Here is a 22,982-nt window from a genome sequence, read left to right as displayed (position 1 = left end):
CAAGAATACTCAAAAACCCAAACTCCCATAGCTTTTCATATAATACACATTAACGAGCATGACTTAAAACTAAAGCTTCTTTTGCGAAATAATGGAACGCTGTTAAACAAAAAAAATGCTGCTCGTCATGATCATACAGCGCCAAAGGAAGAAGAGGCGTCTCATGATCCACCACGTCTGCTGCAACGGTTCAATTTCAGAGCATCCGCGCGCAAATGCGATGATTTATCGATATCGGATGAAGAACATGATGGAACTATGTTGGTCAAACGCTTCCTACTACGGCTTTTGCCGACATCTTCCCCCAAGTTGGCTAGTCTACTCCGTAAGCGATCAGCAATATCGAATGACGTGGACGTTTGCAATGCAGCTCAACTTCTGCCAGATGGCTGACCTTGATGGACGATCCCAAATGTGCATGATTTGCGGTAAACTTTACCCCTCTGCCGGAAAGACCATTGCCAACGAAAGCTTCCGCAGTTGCCGTTGCTGCAGTTTGGGAGGTTTGAGGGAAAACTGATCCGGTAGCTGCTGCTAATGGTTGTAAATGGCTTCGAATATCGTATTTTATTGTTGCTATCAGTTTTCTGACACCTTGATTCAGCGCTATCGGAAGCCACAACGTTATTAATATGGATCATTTGTATTGCACCGTTTGCAGGAAAAGTGTCGCTGGTGTGCAGTTGAGACGTGTTGTTCGATCGGAAAGCAAGGTACGTTGGTGTTAGAATAATATTGATACCACACACATTTATCAACGGGGTAAAAGATAAATGAAGCCATCCAGACCAGATAACGATTGACGATGTTTCGGATATTAGTTTTGATACATGTGGCCAAATTGATTTTTTTTATTATTCAGAATTATTGTAATACAATTTGAAAATGTTTGACATTTTTGTAAAATAAATGATTTCCCTTACAATCATTAGTACTGCTGTTATATAATATACAAACTATCTGATAATTTATAAATAAAAAATAAATTAGCTTAACTTCATTATAATCGTATCTATAATGCAAATATAAGCAGCCGCGCAATGGATGGTTCGTTCATTAACATATAATTATATTTCAATCTTCCACGAAAGAGTAGAATACTACTAATGAATCAGAACCGAAGGGGAAAATTAAGAGAGAGCGCTCCGCAAATCATGATTACTTTCACCGTTTTCCATTGGTATGATAACATCGTCGGACCTTCGACGATTGCTAAATTATAGCGCTGAATTTCGCGCTAATTCGTTTTCACGTGAAAACTTAACATAAGGCACAAGGGTGAGTTTACGTTCTGAGCACGTTCTAGAAGAGCCATAGCAATCATATCATGATTATTATTCCTTATTCATAGTCGCAATGCATCATGGAAAATAGGTTTGTGGGTTGTTGCAATTATCCAGTGTTATTATCATGATATTTGAGTTCGTTTAGGTCAATTTTATCAAAACGATTAATTCAAGTTCAATTAATTTTAAAACTAACAAACTCTATCGAAACCAATGTCACTCGAAAATTCAATAAACTTTTATTGCCATGATCATAAATTGTTTGTAAATTGTAGTTAGATTAAATTAACCATGTATCTAAATAAGTTTAATTAAAGCTTTTCTAGGGAGTAAGAGCAGCTTTGAAACTCCAAACAACTAAACACTCAGGATACTAACAAGGTATACTAAGCACATAACGGTATTTTTAGATTCAATGAATCGTAAATCTTATTCCCAGGACTGAGTAAAACATCATCTTCCTCGAGGCGGGTATACTCTTAGTTTTCATTATAGAATCGCATAAAAATGTTTTGAACTAACGAGTAAAACATCATCGATTTATAAACAGCGCGTTTTCATCCACACCTTTCCAACACTAATTAGAGTTGCTGGTTCATCTTGTCTAGCTCCAAGAGACTTCAGAGAGCTGTAATGAACGGAAGTTCTGAGCCTTACAACGGGAAAAAAGCAGTATAAGACGAACTTGAAACTAGAGTATGTTGACTTGACACTTGAATAAGTTGTGATAAAGCATTTTAGAATTGAAATGTTAGAATGAGGCTTGAAGTATTATTTGAAAGGATATTTTGAAATTGCATGCATAATTAAACACCATTTAAATTTTGTTATCAGAAAACTGGAACAATAACGTGTGTTCTTAAATATTTCGGCTGTTTTTCGTGTTGTTCACGGATGAACACCGAAGAGGTTGAATAGGGTAGGGACTTATAATTGAAATGGTTGAATTATTTGTAAAATTAATTAATTTTAACATCACATAGATTTTTGGGAAAAATACGAAAACAACAACTTTTCATCTAGCACAACTGTGAAAGAAACAATTCGCTATATTAAAAGTACGAGTATTTAATTTCAACTGTAAAAATATGACTTGCTCAACTTTAATACAAACTCCCCAGTTTCATTCCTCTTTGATCCCGCTGTGCCCTGGCCCTTGTGATATCCTGGTTGGTGTTAGTGCTCGTATCCGGAAGTTGCAAGGGTGCTGTAGCGTTGATTTAATCACAAACGATAAAAAATAGCATCACCACCGCTATGGAAAGCTTATTGCATATTTTTACGGCTGTGGCTTGCCAGACAAGAGCGAAGAAATATTGCATTAATTTTCCCGTCGTCCTTCCTGGGGAAGTATCGCAGCTCGATAAAGGGAAAAATGGAATCCTACGTATTGATTGGTAATAAATTTCACGAAATATAATAACCCTTTATCCGGCGGAAGTGAATTCGAGCTATCAATTTGATGGGTAGTTTTATGATTATTATACGATTGCATTGTGCGTCGTTGCGAACCGGCGTTATAACATGCATGGATTTATAGAAATTTTTATTAGAAAATGCTGTGAAATATGCATCATTATATCCAAGAAAAACAGTGAATTGTTATGAAAAATAGACCAACGCTAGACGAGTTCGATATATCCTGGTTTTTTGTTTTCGAAATGGTTTGGGTTGCATATTTAATTTAATTTAACCAGATAAGCTAATTCAGCTTAACAGAAATCGGCTCATTGCTACTATACCATCTGGTTAATCTTATGGTCTTCATTTCATCTTTTCATATTTCAAAAAATTGTAAATAACTCCAAAAGTTGACTTAACTCAGACATGAATAACAAAACTAGAGCTCGCATACATACGAAAACCATGTGCATAACAGATAAGGTATGCCAACCAAATCTATTAACAATGAATATCGTAATTCCGAGCTCGTTATCCAGAACAGGGGACGGTACGAGATTGAATAAAACAATTCATTTCTCCTAAATAATACAGTGTCATTAATTAGGGAAGCAACGAGCCCACCCGTGACGGTGGGTTGGGTAAATTGCGCAAACGTGAATAATTTTCGGCCTACGGGACTACCTGCACTGGTCGGAAGGTTGTAAACAATTTTGTCACAGATCGTTGAAGATTACCGGGACAATTAATATAAAGTACGACTGCCTCCAACATTCGCTGCCCTCAAGCGTCATCAACTTGCTGGATGCTAGATACTCTAACATCCGCCATCTATGGAAAGACCTGTAGTTTACGATTGTCCATAATGCGTTCCTTCGTTACGGCTCGCCAAGTGACGAATAATTTATGAATTTCCTTCATTTTCGTAGACATCGTTCCTTCTTTGTCGAATGGAAAAGAAATTGCTTGAGTTTTGAATAAGAAAATACGAGTTAATAGAGCTGGGAGTAGACAGGTCAGGAAGGTTGGAAAGGTGACAGAACAAGAGATTTATTTAGCTTTTCCTTATAAATTGAAAGTTGTGTCGCTTTGTCCGCTAATTTTCGTTGAACCCTTGAAGGAGTTTTCCGTTAACCGCGTTTTTTTCTTTCAATCTTTTAATTGAGTTTCGGTAGTCTTCTCGTAAGATAATTGATCCAATGGTTTAAGAAAACCGAATAATTTTCCAACCACCAACCAGCAACTTTCTTCAGCCGGATCGCGACGTTGAAGGGATGAGCCCCATCATCTTCACCCGGAAGGCTGCTGAAACGGTGTTCGAGTGTTTCACTGATCGGATTATCTGTTCGTAGGGATTTTTTCTCTCACCACCTCTGGGAAGGGCCACGCGTTGAGTAAGTTGAGCCATCGTCGATCCACTTCATTTCGTTGGATTTGCAGAATGTAGGGCGAAAATATCAGTTGTGGCCACGGCTAGTTGAATCGTTCCTTCTCTGGAGATGAAATATGTTTCGTAAGTGTGTACGGTATGAACTTAGTGAGAAAATGAGCCACCAGCGCAAAGTAATTGCGAAGTAACCTTCGAGCGTTAAGGGAACGTGAGCGAATGGACGAGGATAAGTTTTACGATGGAGCAGCAACAGTTGATTAAAATTCAAACTCTGAGCTCGATGTTTAATCAACACGGAAGTGCATCAGAGGAGAGGTGTCGTGACGTGCGGACAAAAGTGCGGTTGCCGGCAGCTTTGTGGTAAATACCTCAAGATGAGGTGGTAAAAATTTCGGATACAGATTGGAATCAAGAACGCACTTTACAACCGTTTCTTGTCGTTTGGTTGACGGTATGCCATCTCGAATGTGAATTTAGGTACTATGATAAGAAGAAGTTTTTGAACACTTTGTGACCCTTTTAATGAGCTCTTTTTCCTTATCGATAGCTTGTTTGCCAATGTCATAAATTAACGTAAAATTATGTAAAACAATATACCAAACATCATATCTATTATAGTACAAAGAGAAATTTTCGTAAATCGAATATTTGTACAACCTCCAGCTTTGCTATGGTTATGGGATGGTTATGAATTATCTCTAGGGATTTTATGTAGATCCCAATCCTTAAAGCCGTCATGCACGAGCAAATTGTTTGGTAAGGGATCTCTAAATACCAAAGAATCGGCTTTCATTCTTGTTATCTACAGCGAAGACAATTATAAAGTGATGTGCACGGATACATTTCCTTGCTCGTACGCAATGCATTGCCCACATGTGACGCTAAAAGTAACAATACAAACAGCCAACCGAACGCTGCTTTTGAGTGACATATTGCCTGGCGGTAAAATTATACGCCGCAACATCAAAGCATCATAGGACGAACTGCAACTACTTGCCGACTCGTTGGCCGCTTATTTACATTTCACAATCCGCATCACTCCACAAAGGTTGTGTTTGCCGACTTTGCCGGCTGCCACTATGACGGCCAAGGACATTTAACGCTGCTTGCGAACGTTATCTCGTCGGTACTGGAGTAGTATATTCTTCAGCGAGAAAACATCAACAATGTGTTAGTGAGTTTTTGCATACGTGTCCACATTTAGCTACTTTGTGTGCACACCACGAAAGTGATGGAGACGATGTTAGAATTTAGAAGCATATCAAACGGTTTTTCTTTTATTGTTAGCCCGAAAATGTTGTTGATTGTGAAAGTACCACCTTGCTAGAGCAACGTAGAGGTTGCAATCGACCTCATATGGTACTTTCCTCCGCTGTTTTGTACACAAACTGTATTATACTAAAATGTAGACAGTCACACAACAGTGTAAGCGAGATTGTTGTGCAGTGGGGCAAGATCTTTGTGGAGTTAGGGATCAGTGGCCGGGGTTGATGATCCTTACAAATCCTACACTACCGTGTACACTAATCGTGACTATATGAAGTATATGAAACAGCAATCAATTACACTTTCGAGGGTTCATAATGTCCAGCAAATTTGATCCAGAAGAGAACAAGTTGATTCTAGGGATGAGCACTCCAATCATCAGAGTAATTCAGCCGTGAGAACAAAGAATAACTTTTTCAAAGCTGGGCTATTATAGATTGTTAATCTGCTCGTAATTATTTGAAGCTGAATTTCATCAAATTTACTTTTAGATTTTTTATTAATTTTAAACATAGATAAGAAACAAGTCTCCATGACCAGGAAATGTAATGTACTTTAATGAAATATTTTTTATCTGTCTTTTTTCTAGTAGTTTTCCATTTGCTTGCCTGGATAACAAATACCTTCCCTTTTTAATATTTAGTAAAAGTAATAAGCTATAAAAATCATGCTAAAGAAAATCTAACATCTGTTTCGCAAGATAAGAAAAATGTATTGGCAATGTACCATTAATCATCTTAACTAGCGAAGTTGAATAATGGGATCCAATTTAGTATGGAGAGTCTTTCAATTCAAAGCAATTTGGTGCTATTGCCGCGCTAAATTGTAATTAATATAATTAATGTTATAAAAAGCACATTTTTGGGAACCCCTTTTATCATAAAATTAATATAAATGAATAACAGAAATTGACGCGGAACTTGAATGCGATATGTTTCTTTTTTGTTTGTGTCTAAATTTCTGTTTACTCAAAAGATATCACACATAAGCATGATACACCAAATTAAGTGTTTTTAGAAATCAATGTTGTACGATTGATAATTGTGTACTATGAAATAAGCTTTATTATCCTTCCACCTTTGTGACCAACAAACTTTGAAAGTTACCGATGGTATCATACATATCATCACACTGTTTGTGGATATCAAGAAAACATTTAGTATACTTCAAATCTCTGAAAATTGTAACAATAACTAGGATGTATATAAATGCTTCTATAATATGATGATGCGTTTCATGGTAACCGTGAGTGAGAGTCGTTGTCAATAATGCACGGTAATTTAATTTGTATCAAGGTAATGACAGCTATTCAGCCTTCTCTACTACTACAAGAGACACATCCAACGACACAAGGGTAACAACAACATCCTTAAAAGGAACAGAAGAAACAAGTTTGGGTGATAGCAGAGTTTGTTTAATAGATTAAATTAAGCCACTCACCACATTCCACAATCTGCCTTCAATGTGAGTATCCGTCAGACGACGTATTGGAGCCATTCGGGCTCGAGAACCGTAGGACACGACGATATACTGTGAATTTCAGGAGAAACAAAGTGTACACAAGGACCCACACAAGTCACAAACATACAAAAACGAACAAGCAATCTTGTGCGTGTGCCAAAAGTGAACGTAAAGAGATTTAGTCAAACTCCGAAAGCAATTTTCCTGGCACGAACATTTTCCCCCAAACTGTGGTTTGGGATTATGGGGCAGAAGTGCTGCTACGATTTGGTTCGTTTTACTTCTTTATGGTCAGTGCTTCAGTATTTTGCTTAGTTTTATGCTTTACTTTACACATTCGAGTGAGCGTAGGGCAATCGTTGTAAGCATGATGGCTGATCAAGGTCTGATCATCGAACTCTCATTTTTAATGTTAATACTCTTTAGCAAGCGTTTTTCAAATAGGATTTATACTTAACATTGCCTTAAAAGACATGAACTACCAGTTCTACAGCTAAGAACATGTCACTGAAATTTCAGAGGGATCCATGGCTCACCACCTCGACGGCGTGGGTTCGAATTCCATCCGAGACTGGACCCTCCCCTGTACGAGAGGACTGACTATCCACGTACAAAAGGGAAAAAAGTCTTGTAAACCCTTAACGGTGGCAGGCATGACCAAAGGTGGTCCAAGAAGACATCAAGAAGAAGAAGAAGAAGAAGAAGAAGAAGAAGAAGAAGAAGAAGAAGAAGAAGAAGAAGAAGGAATATAATTAACACGTTCCGTACCGCGTCACCCAAATATGGGTGACAGCAGTGCTTGTTCTAAAAAGTTTTTGACCCATTAATAAATGAAAATGCAACATAAAATTTATAGTTATATTAAAAATAAGTTATTTGGTAAGCTAAGTTTTTGCTTGGCCTTCAAAAACCGTCGATTTAATAAATGTTATGAACAAATTTTATTTAAAAAAATGTACTAAAAAGTGTGCTAAAACGCTTGCTATGCAACGTAAAGTAAGAGTCATGTCAATAAATTTGTGCAAACAAAGTTTAAGCAGGACAAGAATTATTGAGTTTAAATTCTTTCCAAACGTGTTTCATTTCAACAATATTTTCTATTCCATCAAAAGTTGTATAGTAACAATACGGCAACGTCCGTCATACCTCAAAAAAAAAATTATGCATTTTAGGGTCTTCTTCGTTATTCATCAAATATCCTATGGAGGATTGATTTTTTACTGATAGAAACTTTATTAATGGTAATGTCATTGAACCGAGATTAATTTTCCGGCTATCGGTATGATACGAGGAATAACCTGGATAAGAACGAAAAAACAACTTTCTCCGAAGATGTACAAAGTAAGGAAAAACGTCAGATTAAGCGACAGGAAACTTCGACCGATTTTCTTTTAGCCCTCGGCTTTTCTTATTAATCATAAAGAAGCGTGCACCAAGTCAAGAGATGATATTTATTACTTGTAATAAAAAAACTCCAAGCAAAGAAAAATTATATTCGTATCAAGAACTTAATTCTTTTCGGCTGTTCCTTCCAGATCGATAGATAATATAAGCGAAATAGATACTTTAAACAAGAGTTTTTTCCACAAACGGAAATCTTTTTCGCTTCCTGTAATAATTTTCGTCTCTCCCGAGTGCAACTTGGTGGCAATTGTTATGAAGTTCCGCTTTAGACAAATCCACAATCTTTTGACAAATGGGTGTGGATGTGTTAACAATGTATCATCATACTACCGAACGATTGGGGCAATAAATCCGGCAGATATTGATTAGCTCACCTATGTTGGACTTGAACGTTGTAGGGTTTGATAAGCGTTGAAAGATTTGATGTATCGGATTTAAATTGAACAATGATAAATTATGACCAATGGTCCAATGTTCGTATAGGAAGACAAGTTTTGTCATTACTTTAAGTAAGTGCCACAAATCGATAACCTTAGAAAAGTATCGCAATGTCATAGATAGTCGCACTACGCCTTTATTGTTGTACAGCGTTTTTCAATGTTTTATAAAGTTGTTTTGAGAGAGATAAATGTTTATCAGTATTCAAAATTGTGATGAAAACAACCATGCATTAGTCGAACATCTGGCTGTATGGGCTCTGTATGGGCACCTAATATTCCATCACATAGAATTTTTCTTGACGTCAGTACAACTCTACAAGGGCTAATCTCAGTCTGTCGGCGTTTTGAGGCGAGATAACAACGGTTCACGTGTCCGGCAGCAGGCAATGGGGGGGCCAAACCACAAGACCTTCCTGCAGGTACTTTACTTGTAGAGCGATAAATCTACTATAATGGAAAAAAGCAATTCATCTCAACCAGCGGTTGGTTGTAAGCGTGGCGGGTGTGGATTGAGTCGTGATCGGTAGTTATCAATAAAACGATACCTTTCAATCAATTGCAATATAACAAGAATATCGAAAACGTGCTGTGCCCTCAGTCGACTGCAGCCTAGCGAAAGACTCGGTTCGCAGACTTTTCGCAAAAATGCGTACCTTTGTGCTGTGGAGTTTTAGTGCTGTGGTGTTGTGCAGTTGTATACTGGCCACATCATATGCAGAAGGTTAGCTTCCAAAGTGAGTGAAACCCTTGTAGGAACATTGAAGCAAAGCAGATCTTCTTTCGCTTTCGCAGATGATGACAGCGACAAACGGTACCATCCGAGGCTGCAGGATGACCCGAATCCGAAGCTGACTTCCAAGAATGCGGAACAGGAGCAGACTATCGAGTACTGGCGCAATCAGGCTAAGGCGACGGTGGAAAAAATAGCGCAGAGAAAGGAGAACACAAACATTGCAAAAAATGTAATTATGTTCCTTGGCGATGGCATGTCCATCGCAACCGTCGCTATGGCTCGAGTTTATGCCGGCGGTGAAGAGAAGCCCTTGTCCTTCGAAGAGTTCCCATACGTGGGTATGGCGAAGACGTATTGCGTGGACTATCAGGTGCCAGATTCTGCGTGCACGGCCACCGCATACCTGACGGGAGTGAAAGGCAACATGGACACGATCGGTGTGAACGCACACGTGAAAGTTGGAGACTGTGAGGCTGGTCGAAACCGATCAACGCACACGTCTTCCATCGGACAGTGGGCAATCGACGCGGGTAAGGATGCAGGAATCGTTACGACGGCCCGAGTAACGCACGCCTCACCTGCCGGACTCTATGCGCACACAGCGTTCCGAGATTGGGAGGATGACTACTACGTAAAGCAAGATGGTTGTGATCCGGATCTGGTGGACGATATTGCCGAACAGTTGGTGTATGGTGAAACCGCTCCGCGACTGCGCGTGATATTGGGTGGAGGACGCCGAGAATTCATAGACCGTGATATCCACGAGGACTATGAGACGGGTAAAGGAGGATATCGATCAGATGGACGCCATCTCATCAATGAGTGGCTGAAGAACGGACCGGTCGGCGAGAATCGTACATTCGTGTGGAAGAGATCCGACCTTCTGGCGGTGGATCCTCGCCGAACCGATAGACTGCTGGGGATGTTTGAGCCAGGACATTGTGCCTATAATTTGGATAAAGTTAACGACAATTTGGATGAAGAGCCAACGCTGGCCGAGATGGTCGATAAGGCTACCGACATCCTAAGCTTAAATCCGAATGGGTTCTTCCTGTTTGTGGAAGGAGGCCGAATCGATCATGGACATCATGATAATCGGGCAAAGTATGCCATCGATGAGACGGCCGAGTTCGCCAAGGCCATTGAGTTGGCGCGTAAAAAGTTCAGTGAAGAGGACACACTGATAGTGGTTACGTCAGACCATTCGCACAGTGTTAGCTTCGCGGGATATCCGGTAAAATATGCCCTCCTTTGTAATTCCATCGATGTAGGTTTCATCAACTATCTCTGATTTCTTTGATTTGGCAGAGTCGAGGAAACGACATCTTCGGTACGGCCGGTAATGGTAGGGACGGTCTGCCCTACATGACGATAAGCTACGCCAACGGTCCAGGGTATAGCAAGCACGTGGACAAAGATGCCGGCACCAGAAAGGACGTACGGACGATGAACCGGGACTCGGTGAAGTTTGACTTCCCCGCGATGGTGCCGAAGGATTCTGAAACGCACGGTGGGGAAGATGTCGCAGTCTACGCATCTGGTCCGTGGTCGCATTTGTTCACCGGTACCTACGAGCAAAACACGCTTCCACACATGATGGCCTATGCGTCGTGCATTGGAAGTGGACTAAAGGCGTGCCCCTGATTGTGGCAACACAACGTTTTTGGTTTTGTAGATAAGAAAGACATCGAATGAGAAGCATTGAGAGACAAACCATTAGTGTTATTTTCAACTTAATAGTTAGTAAGTTTAATGAGAGAGAAAGTTATGATTCTAAAACCGATCCGTTTGAGAGAACCATTGTGTAAAGATAGCACTATATGATAGTATAATTCCCAACTTTTATTATCGCCAATCCATGCACTTCAAACCAACTATTCAAATCTAATGAGGGTGATAAGATGGATATTTTAATTTTTCGAACCGAACAACACAACCAGCATGTGCTTGGTAATAAACGACAATATATTCTTTGCTAGGTATTCATCAAAGAGTATCTGGGACAAAGAAAAAGATAATGTTTCGTCTAGTAACACTTGGTGCGATTAACGCAGAGTGTCGTCGATATTGCGCTATCTGCTGCAGTCACGAGTCCATCGTCAACGGTTGAGTGCTCAATTATCGTAAACCGTGTGATCTCAGCTGGCCATGCTCGAGGGTTACCAGCCGCCAGACGTTCACAAGTTAACTCCTCAGTTCATTGGCAGCAGTGGAGGAGCGTAGAAGATGTTCCGAATTATCTGTTCATTTTTGCTGATAGTCAGCGTGGTCGGTGTCGCTCTTGGGGCTCTGAACGACGGTAACGGACGATGAAGTGCGGTTTGCTTTTGGTGAGATTTAATTAATTTGAGTAAATATGTTCCGATCAGAGTACGACAGTGACAAACGGTACCATCCGAGGCTGCAGGATGAGCTGAGTCCGAAGCTGACTTCCAAGAATGCGGAACAGGAGCAGACTATCGAGTACTGGCGCAATCAGGCTAAGGCGACGGTGGAAAAGTTGAGACAGAGAAAGGAAAATACAAATATTGCAAAAAATGTTATTATGTTCCTTGGCGATGGCATGTCCATCGCAACCGTCGCTATGGCTCGAGTTTATGCCGGCGGTGAAGAGAAGCCCTTGTCCTTCGAAGAGTTCCCATACGTGGGTATGTCGAAGACGTACTGCGTAAATTATCAGGTAGCGGATTCTGCGTGCACGGCCACCGCATACCTGACGGGAGTGAAGGGAAACTACGAGACGATCGGTGTGAATGCCCACGTGCCGGTGCGTGACTGTGAGGCGGTGCGCAATCGTACCACGCACACGTCTTCCATCGGACAGTGGGCGATGGATGCGGGTAAGGATGCAGGTATCGTCACAACAACACGCGTTACCCATGCGTCCCCCTCTGGGATGTACGCCCATATTGCGTTCCGCGATTGGGAGGACGATTACTGGGTCAAGCAGGATAATTGTGATCCAGAGCAGGTCGATGACATCGCAGAGCAACTGGTTTACGGTGAAACCGCTCCACGACTGCGCGTGATATTGGGTGGAGGACGACGGGAATTCATGGATCGGGACATCCACCAGGACTACGAGACGGGTAAAGGAGGATATCGATCAGATGGACGCCATCTCATCAATGAGTGGCTGAAGAACGGACCGGTCGGCGAGAACCGTACATTCGTGTGGAAGAGATCCGACCTTCTGGCGGTGGATCCTCGCCGAACCGATAGACTGCTGGGGATGTTTGAACCGAGTCATTGCGTGTACAATTTAGATCGAGTCCATAAAAATCTAGTTGAAGAGCCCACGCTAGCCGAGATGGTCGATAAGGCTACCGATATTTTAAGTACCAATCCGAATGGGTTCTTCCTGTTTGTGGAAGGAGGCCGAATCGATCATGGACATCATGATAATCAAGCACGATACGCCATCGATGAGACGGTCGAGTTCGCCAAGGCAATTGAGTTGGCGCGTAAAAAGTTCAGTGAAGAGGACACACTGATAGTGGTTACGTCAGACCATTCGCACAGTGTTAGCTTCGCGGGATATCCGGTAAGGAAAATATTGTTAAAATTGAACTCTCATTGAAATGGTAGTTAAATTTAATTGATCCAATTTCCCTAGAACCGTGGAAACGATATCTTCGGAATTGCCGGAACAGGCAACGATGGGCTACCGTACATGACGATAAGCTACGCCAATGGGCTTGGCTTTTACAAGCACGTTGACGCCGCCAAAGGAACGCGTGCTAACGTACGCGATATGCCAGATGCCCTCGCTGATGACTTCCCGTTTCCGGCCATGCTACCGGTCGAGCTTGAGACACACGGTGGGGAGGATGTGGCAGTGTATGCCTCCGGTCCATGGTCACACTTGTTCACTGGATCCTACGAACAGAATACCATTCCACACATGATGGCCTACGCTTCGTGTATCGGTAGCGGCCAGAAGGCGTGTGCAAAACCCTAATAGAACCTCAAATAAATCTTAACACCAAGCGAAAATTAATGAGGATTTCATTGATTGAGAATAGCACGATTGTTTTGCTCCTGTGACGCACGACCATTGTGAAGGCATATTGTTGGAACCTTCAACACGAAATTAACTTCTTTCCATTGCCCCCTGTGGAGTGTACTAACCAACAATCGCTTAACGATTAATCGGATTTTATTTTGATAATTAAGCTTGACGTGCGGCTTGCGCGGATAATCGATCGGTTTCGGCGGACGACCGTTGACGAACTGCTGCCTGCAACCTGCCGCTAGTGATTTACAGCCGCAGGTCCAGCCGCATGACGCAGTAGACAACTGTACAATAGAATTGCCGTATAGATTGTTATTTCGGGTGGCTGGGCACCGGATAAGGTTTAAGGCGATAAATTCTTATCGAAATTGTAGAGCAGCCGTTCAAAACACTCAGTGATCACAGATAAGATATGCAAAAGAATAAAATACTCAGGCAGTGCGTTACAAATCGTTAAGGACAGACCATAGTCCACCGCTGTTTTGGTCTAGAGATCAGTATGATGGATGATTTTTATGAAGAAGACAGAACAATATCGATCCTCATACCGTTAGAAGACACGCAAAAAGATGCATGGTAGGTTTCGAAGGTCAACATACAAGGTTTTATTTACAAATCAGAACAGCTTTCAGATAAGCAGCATTTATAATCGTGCCCATTTTCATGAAGAGCATCTGGCTGGAACATAAATAGATGGATCGTCATGAATGCCGATGACGAATCAATCAACTACCGGCTCAATGCGGCCAACAGAATGCTGACAACCAAAAGCGGTAGTGATAGGAACACCGGGACGGAACTGGCACCGGTGTAGTAGTCACCAATCTTTGCACTGTACGCGATTATGTACGGGATAGCGTTTTGCTCGTATACGCCGCGGAACAGATGCGACATCGGCCCGGACACCCAAACGGCCACGTCGTCCCCACCGTGCGTTTCGGCGTCCATCGGAACCATCGACATGTACAGCTGTTTGGGATCGGTGTAGTCGAACTTTGAGACATCTTCACGCACGGCGTGGTTCTGCTCGGTGTACGTCGAATAGTAGGAGAGCCCATTGGCGTAGCTTAGTGTCGTGTAGGGCAGCTGATCCTCGTCGCTTTCGTCCCCCAACCCTAGAATGTCATTTCCACGCAGCTGTGGGAGAACGCAATTTAATGAAACGCCGAAAATATTTTCAAAAACCACTCCAACTTACAGGATAGCCATTGTACGTCATAGTGTGCGAATGATCTGAGCTCACTACGATCAGTGTGTCCTCCTCACTGGTGATCTTACGGGCCGTATCAATCGCTTTAGAGTACTCTGCTGTCTCGTCCAGCGCCAGCCGAGCCCATGTTTCGTGGTGCGCTACGTCGATCAGTCCACCTTCGACAAACAGCACGTATCCGTTTTGGTTCTTGCGCAACAACTTGATGGCGGTTTCGGTCATTTCTTCCAGCGTCGGTTCGAGCCGGCTAGCTTCACTGCTCGCCTGCACCTCAAGGTTATATTTCATGTGTCCATTTTCGAATAGGCCGAGCAGGTAGTCAGTGTTCGACACGTCAACTCCCAACAGCTGTTCGCGGTTCCACACGTACTCCGATTTGCCCATGGTGGCGTGAGTTCGCTTCCATTCGTCAATTAGATTCTTACCATCCTCACGGTAACCCGCTTTGCCCTCTTCATCGATCGTGTCCTTAGGTAGCAGATTGCCGCGCCCACCACCGAGAACCACATTGAAGTGACGGGCTACATCGTTACCTACCAGCTGCTCGGCGATGTCCTCTACCTGCTCCGGATCGCAACCGGATGCTGCGACCTCTACATCGTTCTCCCAGTACCGATTGGCGCTGTTGGCATATGCACCGGCTGGTGTTGCGTGTGTAATCTTGGTGGTGGTGATGATGCCCGTACTTTTACCGGCCTCTTGCGCCCACTTCAGAAGTCCGTCAAAGTCCGAAGCGTTCCGATCGTATTCGCAGGCGTACCGGGGCACTGAGGCAGCTATGTTGACCATGCCGTAGTTAATCTTTACACCGGACAGGTATGCGCTAGCGGTACAGGATGAGTCTGAGACCTGCCGGTTGACGCAGTAGGTCCGCACCGAGCCAAGGTCTTTGAAGTGCTCGAACGAGAGACTGTTTGCCTCATTGCCGAGGTACATACGCGTCGCCGCAACCGTCTGTGCCGACAAACCATCTCCGATGAAAAAAATCACATTCTTAGCGTGGTTGGTGTTATGCGAGGTGGCCAATTTATCTGCCAACGTTTTCTGTCCCTGCTCCAACCAGTAGTCAGTTTCCAGCTCTCGATCTTCATACCCCTGCACTGGGGGTCCTTGAGATTTCGGCTTTTTAGTGTCAGACTGGAGATTGTCCTCCTTTCGCTGCCTGAAGTGCTGATCCCGTTCACGACCTGCAGGGCAAAGGGAACGCCACCAAACGACAAGAGATCTTGATGTTGTATCATACCATTTTCAGAACGCAGAAGTCAAACTCTTCATGATACTTACCTCCGTTTGGAACATTAATAAGATCACCGGCAGCGAGCGTTACCATCAACAGACACACGACGTACCTTACTAGGATAGCCATCGCTTACCACGTCCTGTTCGATACGAACAGTCTGCTCTTGTACAACTTCGACTGGCGACTAAAGCAACCCAAACCCAGCTGTTGTCCGTTCGAGCTAACTCCAGGTAACCCTATTATATTTCAAGCATCGTTATCAAGAGCCACACTTGGCGATAAATGCTCTTGAACGTAGACGCTCGATGTAGATGTAGAGATGTAGAGATTATTTGACCCATCCGAAACCCTCTTCTTCGGTGCCGCTTCCAAAAAGACAAAAGCACCAAGATACTCTTAGGAAGATACAATGTTTTATTGATGGACTGAACTTTGATACAGAATCGTGCAGCCGATTCAGTGCGCCATCATCACGTGGCGGTGCAGCCAGCGCGCGAGTGTACTCGCCAGCGATAGTCCAATCGGTACCATCATCGAGAGTGACAGCGTGCTGGCATCGCCATCATCATCGACCGGATTGGGTTCCGGTTCCCAGCCCAGCTCGGCCCCGATGTTGGTCGCATAGGCTATCAGCATCGGTATCACGTTTTGCTCCAGACTGCCGACGAACAGATGGGCACTCGGACCGCTCGCGTAAATGCCAACGTCCTCGCCACCATGCGTTTCCGATGACAGTGGCACGGTGGCGAGATAGCGCTGCCGGTAATTCTTGAAGTCGTAGTTGCTGATATCAATCCGATTGGACGGATTACCGTTGGTGTAGGTATCGGTGAAGCCTTCACCGTTCGCGTAGCTCAGCGTCGTATACGGTAGCTTGTCTACACCGCTGATGTCTCCGATGCCCAGGATATCGCTGCCACGGGTCTGAGGATGAAAGAGCATGAAACAAATGTGACATTACCTTCATGAGAGTCTGGCTAGGAAAGTGGGGAACATGCAAACTTTAAAAATTCCATAATTAGGCTTCATGCCATAAACTTTACTAAAAATAAACGTCCATCACCTATATTTATAAGTTAATTACAGGTTGGCCTCGGTTTAGTTCTTTGATCATACGATTTAATGCAGTTTGTTTGACAGAAGATTCGGAATAATAAACGACTTGGTGCAGGTTTCTCGCTTCAGAAAAATTAGAAATCCCTTGTAATTGAAGCACTGAATGTATTAATTTAAATCTACACGCCTTGGAAACCACGGAAGTTAAACGTACTATAAAACGATTGATGGTCATTGATTTGATGACAAAGCACATGCAATTTATTTTTGTTTGAAAAACACCATTACATCTAACGCTGAAAATTAACATGAGATGAATGTACTTAAGTAATGTTTGTTCGTTGTATGTTAAGTCTTGAGTAGGTATTATAAACCAGAGCCCGCTGCCTGTATATGGCAATAAAGCTGCAATTTTTTTACAGCCTAATTAAATTGTCACGCAGTTCGATACATATTATTTCTTAAACATCATGCTAATTACACTATATACACAGCTATTTTGAAAAGTATGTCATATCTGGCCGGCTATCACTTTGTAAAGTAAAATTTACAGTGATTTATAAAGCAAGCAGTTGAACGATAAGACAAATGCCTACCCCATGCTCATCTATATGACATGCCATTCGAGCAGCAACAAAGTATGTTGCATCGTGTTCCGATTGCATGCCACCTGGGTATACAGGAAAGTATACTGCATGGTGAACGCATGCTTCTAGTGATAGACTAGAGCCATTGCATTGGTAACAATAATCATTATCTGGTTCACTTGACAATTTTACTAAAGCAGCAATAAACCATGACGAGATTTACAGCCCCGGGTAATTACATCGAACTTGGGTTCACTTCTTGAGGATACGATCTATTTTCAAAATCTACCGCTATCACTTACCGGGTAACCGTTGTACATCAACGTGTGACTGTGGTCGGATGACACCACGATCAGGGTATCGTCGATGCTCGTTCGCGTGCGGGCCAACTCGATGGCTTTATGGAACTCGTTGGTTTCATCCAGCGAAAGTCTCGCCCGGTTTGAATGGTGGGCCATGTCGATGAGTCCACCCTCAACGAACAGCACGTAGCCCTGGTCGCTGTCCTCCAGCATCTGCAGCGCTGCTTCTACCATTTCGGAAAGCTTAGGCTTGCGCTCTTCCTCCGGCAGTTGCTGGCCGTCGATCTCCAGATTGTACAGACAGTGGCTGCTGCCAAACAGGCCCAGCAGATAGTCAACCTGGTTCGATTTGGCCGCCTCCAGGAGACTGCGCTTGTCGGATACGTACTCCGCCCGACCGAGGTCGGCGTGCACCTGTTTCCATTGCTCGATCAGATTCACTCCGTCCGAGCGAGTTCCATTGGCGCCATCCTCGTCCAGAGTGCCCTTGGGCAGAAACTGACGCCTTCCGCAACCGAGGATTACCTTAATTTTTTTACCGACTTCTCCGTGAACCAGCTGGCTGGCAATATCCACAGGTTTGCGTTCATCCGGAGTGGAAGCACAGTTTGCATTGACCTCACTGTCATCCTCCCAGTCGCGATTGGCACTACTGGCGTACGCTCCGGCCGGGGTAGCATGCGTTATGCGGGTGTTCGTCACCAGCCCCGTAACCTTTCCGGCATCCTGAGCCCACTTTAGCAATCCCTTGAACTCCGTGGCCTCGTGATCGTATTCGCAGGTGCTACGCGGTACGCTGGCCGCCACATTGAGCATGGCGTAGTTGATCTTCACCCCGGACAGGAACGCCGTGGCAGTGCAGGCCGAGTCCGCCACCTGCCGATTTACGCAGTAGGTTTTGGCCAGTCCAAAGTAGGGGAACTGCTCGAACGACAACGAAGCGTTCTCATTACCCATGTACATCCGGGTGGCGGCTACCGTCGGCAGCGACAGGCCGTCGCCAATGAAGAAAATGGCATTCTTGGCCTTCCGCGCGTTGTTGCGCTGGCTTGTATGTTCCGTAAGTGTGCGCTGCGCCACATCATGCCAGTACTCGGACACTTCCTCTCGGGCATCGTACACCGGCACACTGTTCAAGGCACGGCTGTCCGATCTTGGGTGCTGCTGGTCCACGTCGGTCCGGCGACTGCTGGCACCGTCAACGTGTGTCACTGAGAGGACTAGAGTGAAACTTAAAACTAAGGCACAAAAATGAACTACACTGAACATCGTTACGGTGAGACTGTGGACTGACCGGAGGGTTGAGAAATGTTCTTCGCAGAATGCTCGAAGTGATCACCCTCAAGGTGCTTGATGCACTGAGCCCAATTTCACCGTCGGTACCCTAGTCGATACTGAACTCAAGTATGATAAGCTGGAGCTTCAAATATTACCCTGCCCGTTGCTTAAGCCCCAGTACTCCTCATTGAAAATTATGTCTCGTGGTATTGTGCGATTACAGAGGGGGGTATTTGGATAAGGATTTCTCTATGGCATATACTTTATCGGATTTCGTATGGAATTTCTTGCTACTCTCTCCTCCTCACATATGTACTAATCCGAGGGACTAGATTTAACGCATCAATCATGTTGAAGTGAGATAACATTTACACTTGTACATAGTTTTTGTTAAAGCAGTTTAAACTGTCTTTAAGAACCCCGTTCCAAATATTACGTTCATGAATTCAAAAATTTTCGAAAGTCTTTCATTAGTCCGTTCCCTAAGGTTTGTTTTTGGTCAAAACCCGAAATTCATACCGTTTCATCTTCCAAAACCAAAGCTGTATCGGCATGATACGGAAAACGCCACTCCCGATTGGCTTCACACCGACCAAGGACACCAGTGAACTGAAGTGCAGACCATCACGTGCAGCTTTAATGCCCCGAACGTGCTGACTAGCACGAAGTTTGGTCTCCGAAGTCACGATCCGAGTATCCCCGGATGGATGGTGTTCACGTGGGGTAATCGGTTACTGCTTAGCTGGCGAACGACAAAAAATATTCGAAATTGAATACAACGGATCCGTTTGTAACTGCATGCTCATCATCGTAGAAAAATCCCAATTGTTATCACTTTTTCTTATCGGATAGATGAAGTATTGGGGCTGTTGACATTAATGAGGCGCCACGGAGGGGTGCACGTTTATCTTCGATGAGTTTTTTTTAGTGATGGATTTGCCATTGTTGCCATATGTTGCACGCTTCAGCAGCTAAGTTGCAAACTACTTAGTCATGTGCTACGCATGTCGTTCCTCAATAATAGTTCATTTTTTCTTTATATCCGTCAAAGTCCATCCGTTATGAAAATGATAATCAAAAACATGCAAAATGTTAAACCGAATGATAGTTTCTACCTTCCTAATTATTTTAATTTATGTAACAAGAAGTAGTGAATATCTCAGATCTTGAAGTAGTCAGGTTTAGTTAGGTTAAGTAAGGTAATAGCCGGAAAAAAATACTCTATGGCATGCATAAAATGACATAAAATGCTAAAAGTGAAATAGATAATTACGTGATACTGACCCAAAACTTCAGGTTTCCAAATTAAAGTGCTCATTGTTTTTGATAACATAACAGTGGTAGGTGTGATATTTCTGTTTGCAACCAATTTGGTTTTAAATGTAATTTAATAATTGGTTGACATAGTATAAAAAACTCGTAAATGAGAAATCGGTAATATGTCGTAAAAATAAAGCATTCAGACTAATGCGATATTAGCTATACCGTATTTAAAGCATCTATAAAATTGTATTTGTATTTATTTACTTAATATGTTTGAGTCCACCTCGAATAACTAAAGCTAGCCTTAAAGCTGGTTAATGGTTGACATAAAACTCAATTTTATGGGTAGGATGTTTGACGTCATTACGATTGTTTCATATGACTTCAATATGGTTAAATTACATCATTTTAGAACAAGAAATTTTTTGGAACTACAGTGTATATAAATGAAAATATATACCAGAAAAAGGCACTGTTTAGAAGTGAACCCTGCCCCAAATTTGATTCAACCTTCCTCAAAAGAGTTCAAAAGTCAGCGCTCACATGACCGAACGGCTAGAAACGAGACAATAGCGTTCCACGTTCATCACGGGCGATCATTTATCACGGAAACCTTTGCTGGTGGCAGAATAAAAAGAAACCATCACTAACAAAGCACCGGATTGTTCGAACCCGTCATGTACACTCCTTAAGTCAGAGTGGATCTCCGAAAAATCATCCCTCACCGGCTGCCACAGGCATTACAATCGTATCGGAAATATCTTAATCATCTGCTGGAATATGGGATAGCAGCAGGAAAAGGGCAAGAGGAGGATGGGGACTTTTTGTCCTGGTGTCTTTTGACGCCTGAATAAAGCGAAGGAAACCTTTGCGAAACCCTTGCGAAACCCTTTCCCACGGGTTTCTTGTGGTTAGTTTATAGTTAGCCCTTGGGCGTTCGAAAACGTTTTCGTCGAGACGTACGTGGCGGCGAGGGTGGCCTGCTCCACCCTGTTGTTTAAAGCCTTCGGTATCTTTTGTTGGTACAGAAACCCGTGCGCTTAGTATGATAATTTACTGGTTAGAGGCTTCCCTTTTTCCGAGCTGTTTCAATTATCGGCTCGGAACGAACGAAGGTTGCGAAAGGCTACGGTTTCATGGTGAAATATTCTGACCAACCCTTTTCAACCGACCCTGCGATGGTGGACCCCTTAATTGGCTAGATAAGCTAGCATTAGACGAGTGTTTAACCTGTTACCGAATAGACATTATCGAAAGCTAACTAAATCCTTGTGGTTGGGAAGAGATATTTTAAAGTAAAAACTTGAATAAAAGGGCCAAAACCACCAACTCAACGCACTCTAATTGCAGTTAGGGAAAAGAGTTCAAAAAGTATAAAGATTATCTAAAGTAGAATAAAGTGAAAGCTTAAAAACTAATAAGAGTACTCAGTTAATTTTGATGCGGAGCGATGCTGTCTCGATTGAAATCACAGTTATTTAATTAAATGAATTCTAATACACTTGAAACAATTGTATTCAATCATTTGGCTATAAGCCAATCGACCTTATCACCAATTTCTTGGCATGTGAAATGACCTGATGATGCGATTTAACTCGATGGTCATTTCCCGCCTCCCGTTGTATGCATAACTGTCATCCGACGTTAATCTGGACGAAAGTGAAATATCAATCGGGAATATTATAAATTAATTATTCGCGATTTTCTTTATCTTCCTACTCGTACTTCATCCATCACCACCATTACCGACCTCTTTTCCCTCGATTGCAGCATCAAAAATCTCCATAGCTCGACCGCCCCGAATGTTAATTAAAATTGAGCAAATAATTCATTTGACTACTGTACGCAAATTCCATCGGAGCCATGCAATCCTTGTGCCATTTTGTGGATTTCCTTACCATGACCTAAAAGGTCACCGATAAAGGTGACGGCTTTAGGTGACGCACTATAGGGCCTCGAATTTTCACAACGAAGTTAAGTGGTTGACAGGAAAATGAGGAAGCGAAGTAAAAAAATCAATTATCGGCAGGAAATTGAAATTCGAGTACGCTGATAAAGGTTAGTGGTGTCAACCGCGCGATGGGAGAAAATTCTCCAGACTAGGCAAGTTTAGCTGCGGTCTTCATCGGTGAGACATCCGAGGGGAAACGTTGGTGCAATTGTATGTTTTGATTGCGGTTAGGAAAACTTTTCCACCTCACCATCCTAACCAATGGGTGAACTGTGTGAACGTAATCAATTTTGGCTGGCTTAAAACAGGATCGAAACACCACGGCGTAAGCGAGCATTCTTCGAACATATTCCAATCATTTAGAATACCACTTTCATTGGACATTCCAGTATGAAGTTTTGGAGCACGCACTTTCAGGTTAACGCGGTACGTTTCGCATGATCTGAAATGTCAAAACAAGTTTTATTAGCTTTTGTATTGCACTACAATGCGCTTTACATGTGGTGAATTATGCCAAACATGCGTAACCAAAATATGCAAACCGATACAATTTGAAATTCGCTTGGCATCGCTTGTAGCATGCTAGATGGACATCAATATGTGGGCAATTGCGAGCGGTTTGATCAAATACAAATCTAATCAAACGGCTTGGAATACCTTTGCAGCGGAATTTCGGATCGTAATTACAAGCGTGTGTTG

The 22,982-nt window shown here is 42.9% G+C and overlaps 3 protein-coding genes and 1 pseudogene across 3 annotated transcripts; 2 read left to right on the top strand and 2 right to left on the bottom strand.

The window, feature by feature from the left end:
* The first annotated feature begins 805 nt into the window (after positions 1-805).
* LOC131283962 (alkaline phosphatase-like) lies at positions 806-11,025 on the top strand (annotated as a pseudogene).
* A 582-nt stretch (positions 11,026-11,607) lies between these two features.
* On the top strand, positions 11,608-13,342 carry LOC131286487 (alkaline phosphatase-like). Its single transcript, XM_058315447.1, has 3 exons — positions 11,608-11,680; positions 11,751-12,925; positions 12,998-13,342. The coding sequence occupies exons 1-3, from the start codon at positions 11,608-11,610 to the stop codon at positions 13,340-13,342; spliced, it is 1,593 nt and encodes a 530-aa protein (XP_058171430.1).
* Positions 13,343-14,125: 783 nt separating this feature from the next.
* Positions 14,126-15,972, bottom strand: LOC131285233 (alkaline phosphatase-like). The gene is made up of 3 exons (XM_058314088.1): positions 15,891-15,972; positions 14,595-15,793; positions 14,126-14,533 (listed from the first exon to the last, which is right to left on the bottom strand). The coding sequence occupies exons 1-3, from the start codon at positions 15,970-15,972 to the stop codon at positions 14,126-14,128; spliced, it is 1,689 nt and encodes a 562-aa protein (XP_058170071.1).
* A 330-nt stretch (positions 15,973-16,302) lies between these two features.
* On the bottom strand, positions 16,303-19,060 carry LOC131285232 (alkaline phosphatase-like). Its single transcript, XM_058314087.1, has 2 exons — positions 17,792-19,060; positions 16,303-16,770 (listed from the first exon to the last, which is right to left on the bottom strand). Exons 1-2 carry the CDS (start codon positions 19,058-19,060, stop codon positions 16,303-16,305), a joined length of 1,737 nt encoding a protein of 578 aa, XP_058170070.1.
* Between the last annotated feature and the right edge of the window lie 3,922 nt (positions 19,061-22,982).

Source organism: Anopheles ziemanni, chromosome 3, assembly GCF_943734765.1.
Source record: "Anopheles ziemanni chromosome 3, idAnoZiCoDA_A2_x.2, whole genome shotgun sequence".
NCBI classification, from domain to species: Eukaryota; Metazoa; Arthropoda; class Insecta; order Diptera; family Culicidae; genus Anopheles; species Anopheles ziemanni.
The sequence above is the reverse complement of the archived record's forward strand: the minus strand, read 5'-3'. Positions and strand labels throughout refer to the sequence as shown.